General features: G+C 46.8%; 1 protein-coding gene across 1 annotated transcript; it reads left to right on the top strand.

The window, feature by feature from the left end:
• Positions 1 to 245: 245 nt before the first annotated feature.
• Positions 246 to 878, top strand: Pmar_PMAR025767 (hypothetical protein; the record flags this gene model as incomplete). Its single annotated transcript, XM_002786240.1, has 1 exon — positions 246 to 878. A coding segment is annotated over one exon (633 nt), but the record flags the coding sequence as incomplete, so codon positions are not given.
• Between the last annotated feature and the right edge of the window lie 186 nt (positions 879 to 1,064).

The raw sequence follows: 1,064 nt of genomic DNA, 5'->3' as shown, positions 1-1,064 counted from the left end.
AAAAGCAGTGGAAATGGTCCACTCAAGAGCGAGCCTTGCACATTAACGTGAAGGAACTCACTACTGCCTACAATGCTCTCTCTACTCTTGTCTCCTTCGAGCTCGATACCAATAAGAAGTTCTCGAAGATCATCCTCCACGGCGACAATCGTACAGCTAATGCTGCCCTAGCTTCTGGTAAGGTCTCTACTTCTGGTAAGCAATCTACTCTACTTCAACGAACTATCGACCTTATTCATTACCTTATGGGAAGACGCCAGTTTGAGATTCACTATGTGGCCTCTGCCGAGAATCCTGCTGATGCCGGCACGAGGTGTGACCTCTACAGCGATTTGGTTGAATATCGTGATTCTATCGACGGTGTAAGTCTTGAAGTTCTGTCTGACGATGATACCTCAGATATGAACACTGTTCATGTTGCTAGAATTATACGTAAGCGTGGTGACGAGGACGAAGACACCAACGAGATCGGTGACAAAAGACCACGACTTGAACCACCACTACGAGTTCCCACCAATCCATTACCACCCCTACAACGACCACCCTATTTTGACATTGTTCAATTACCTTCTAACATGTTGGCCACCTATAGATCTCTACCCCTAAGTGAAGATGGTAGACGTCAACTGGCTGACGGCGATTTTCTGTATAAGTGTGCTGAGTTCTGTCATTCTCTCAAGCATACTGGTGCTCCTGAGATCACTGCTATTCTCAAGTGCTATTTCGATCCGAAGTCAACCACTATCGACTTCGATGAAGCAGCTAAGAAGGCCTCAAGAAGCTGCATCACTTGTGCTCTCGTCAAGACCGACCCTGGCGATAGACAACCCAAGAACCCCACCTCCAACGATATAGTCATCCCTGATCGACCATTTCAAGTAGCCAGTTTGGATGTACTTGGTCCTTACGTTACGACTACAACAACCAATGGTTCGACCGGTAAATTCTACTCCATCAATTTGGTCTGTCAGCTCACTAATCTACTCTTATGTTACCCTACTATTAGTGCGCCGACGGCCATCGGTATACAACGAGCAGCCAACCTACCCCATCGGCTCTATCAT

The sequence above is a fragment of the Perkinsus marinus genome (genome assembly GCF_000006405.1).
Source record: "Perkinsus marinus ATCC 50983 genomic scaffold scf_1104296931812, whole genome shotgun sequence".
NCBI classification, from domain to species: domain Eukaryota; phylum Perkinsozoa; order Perkinsida; family Perkinsidae; genus Perkinsus; species Perkinsus marinus.
Note: the sequence above shows the minus strand (reverse complement) of the source record. Positions and strands in the feature narration are given on the sequence as shown.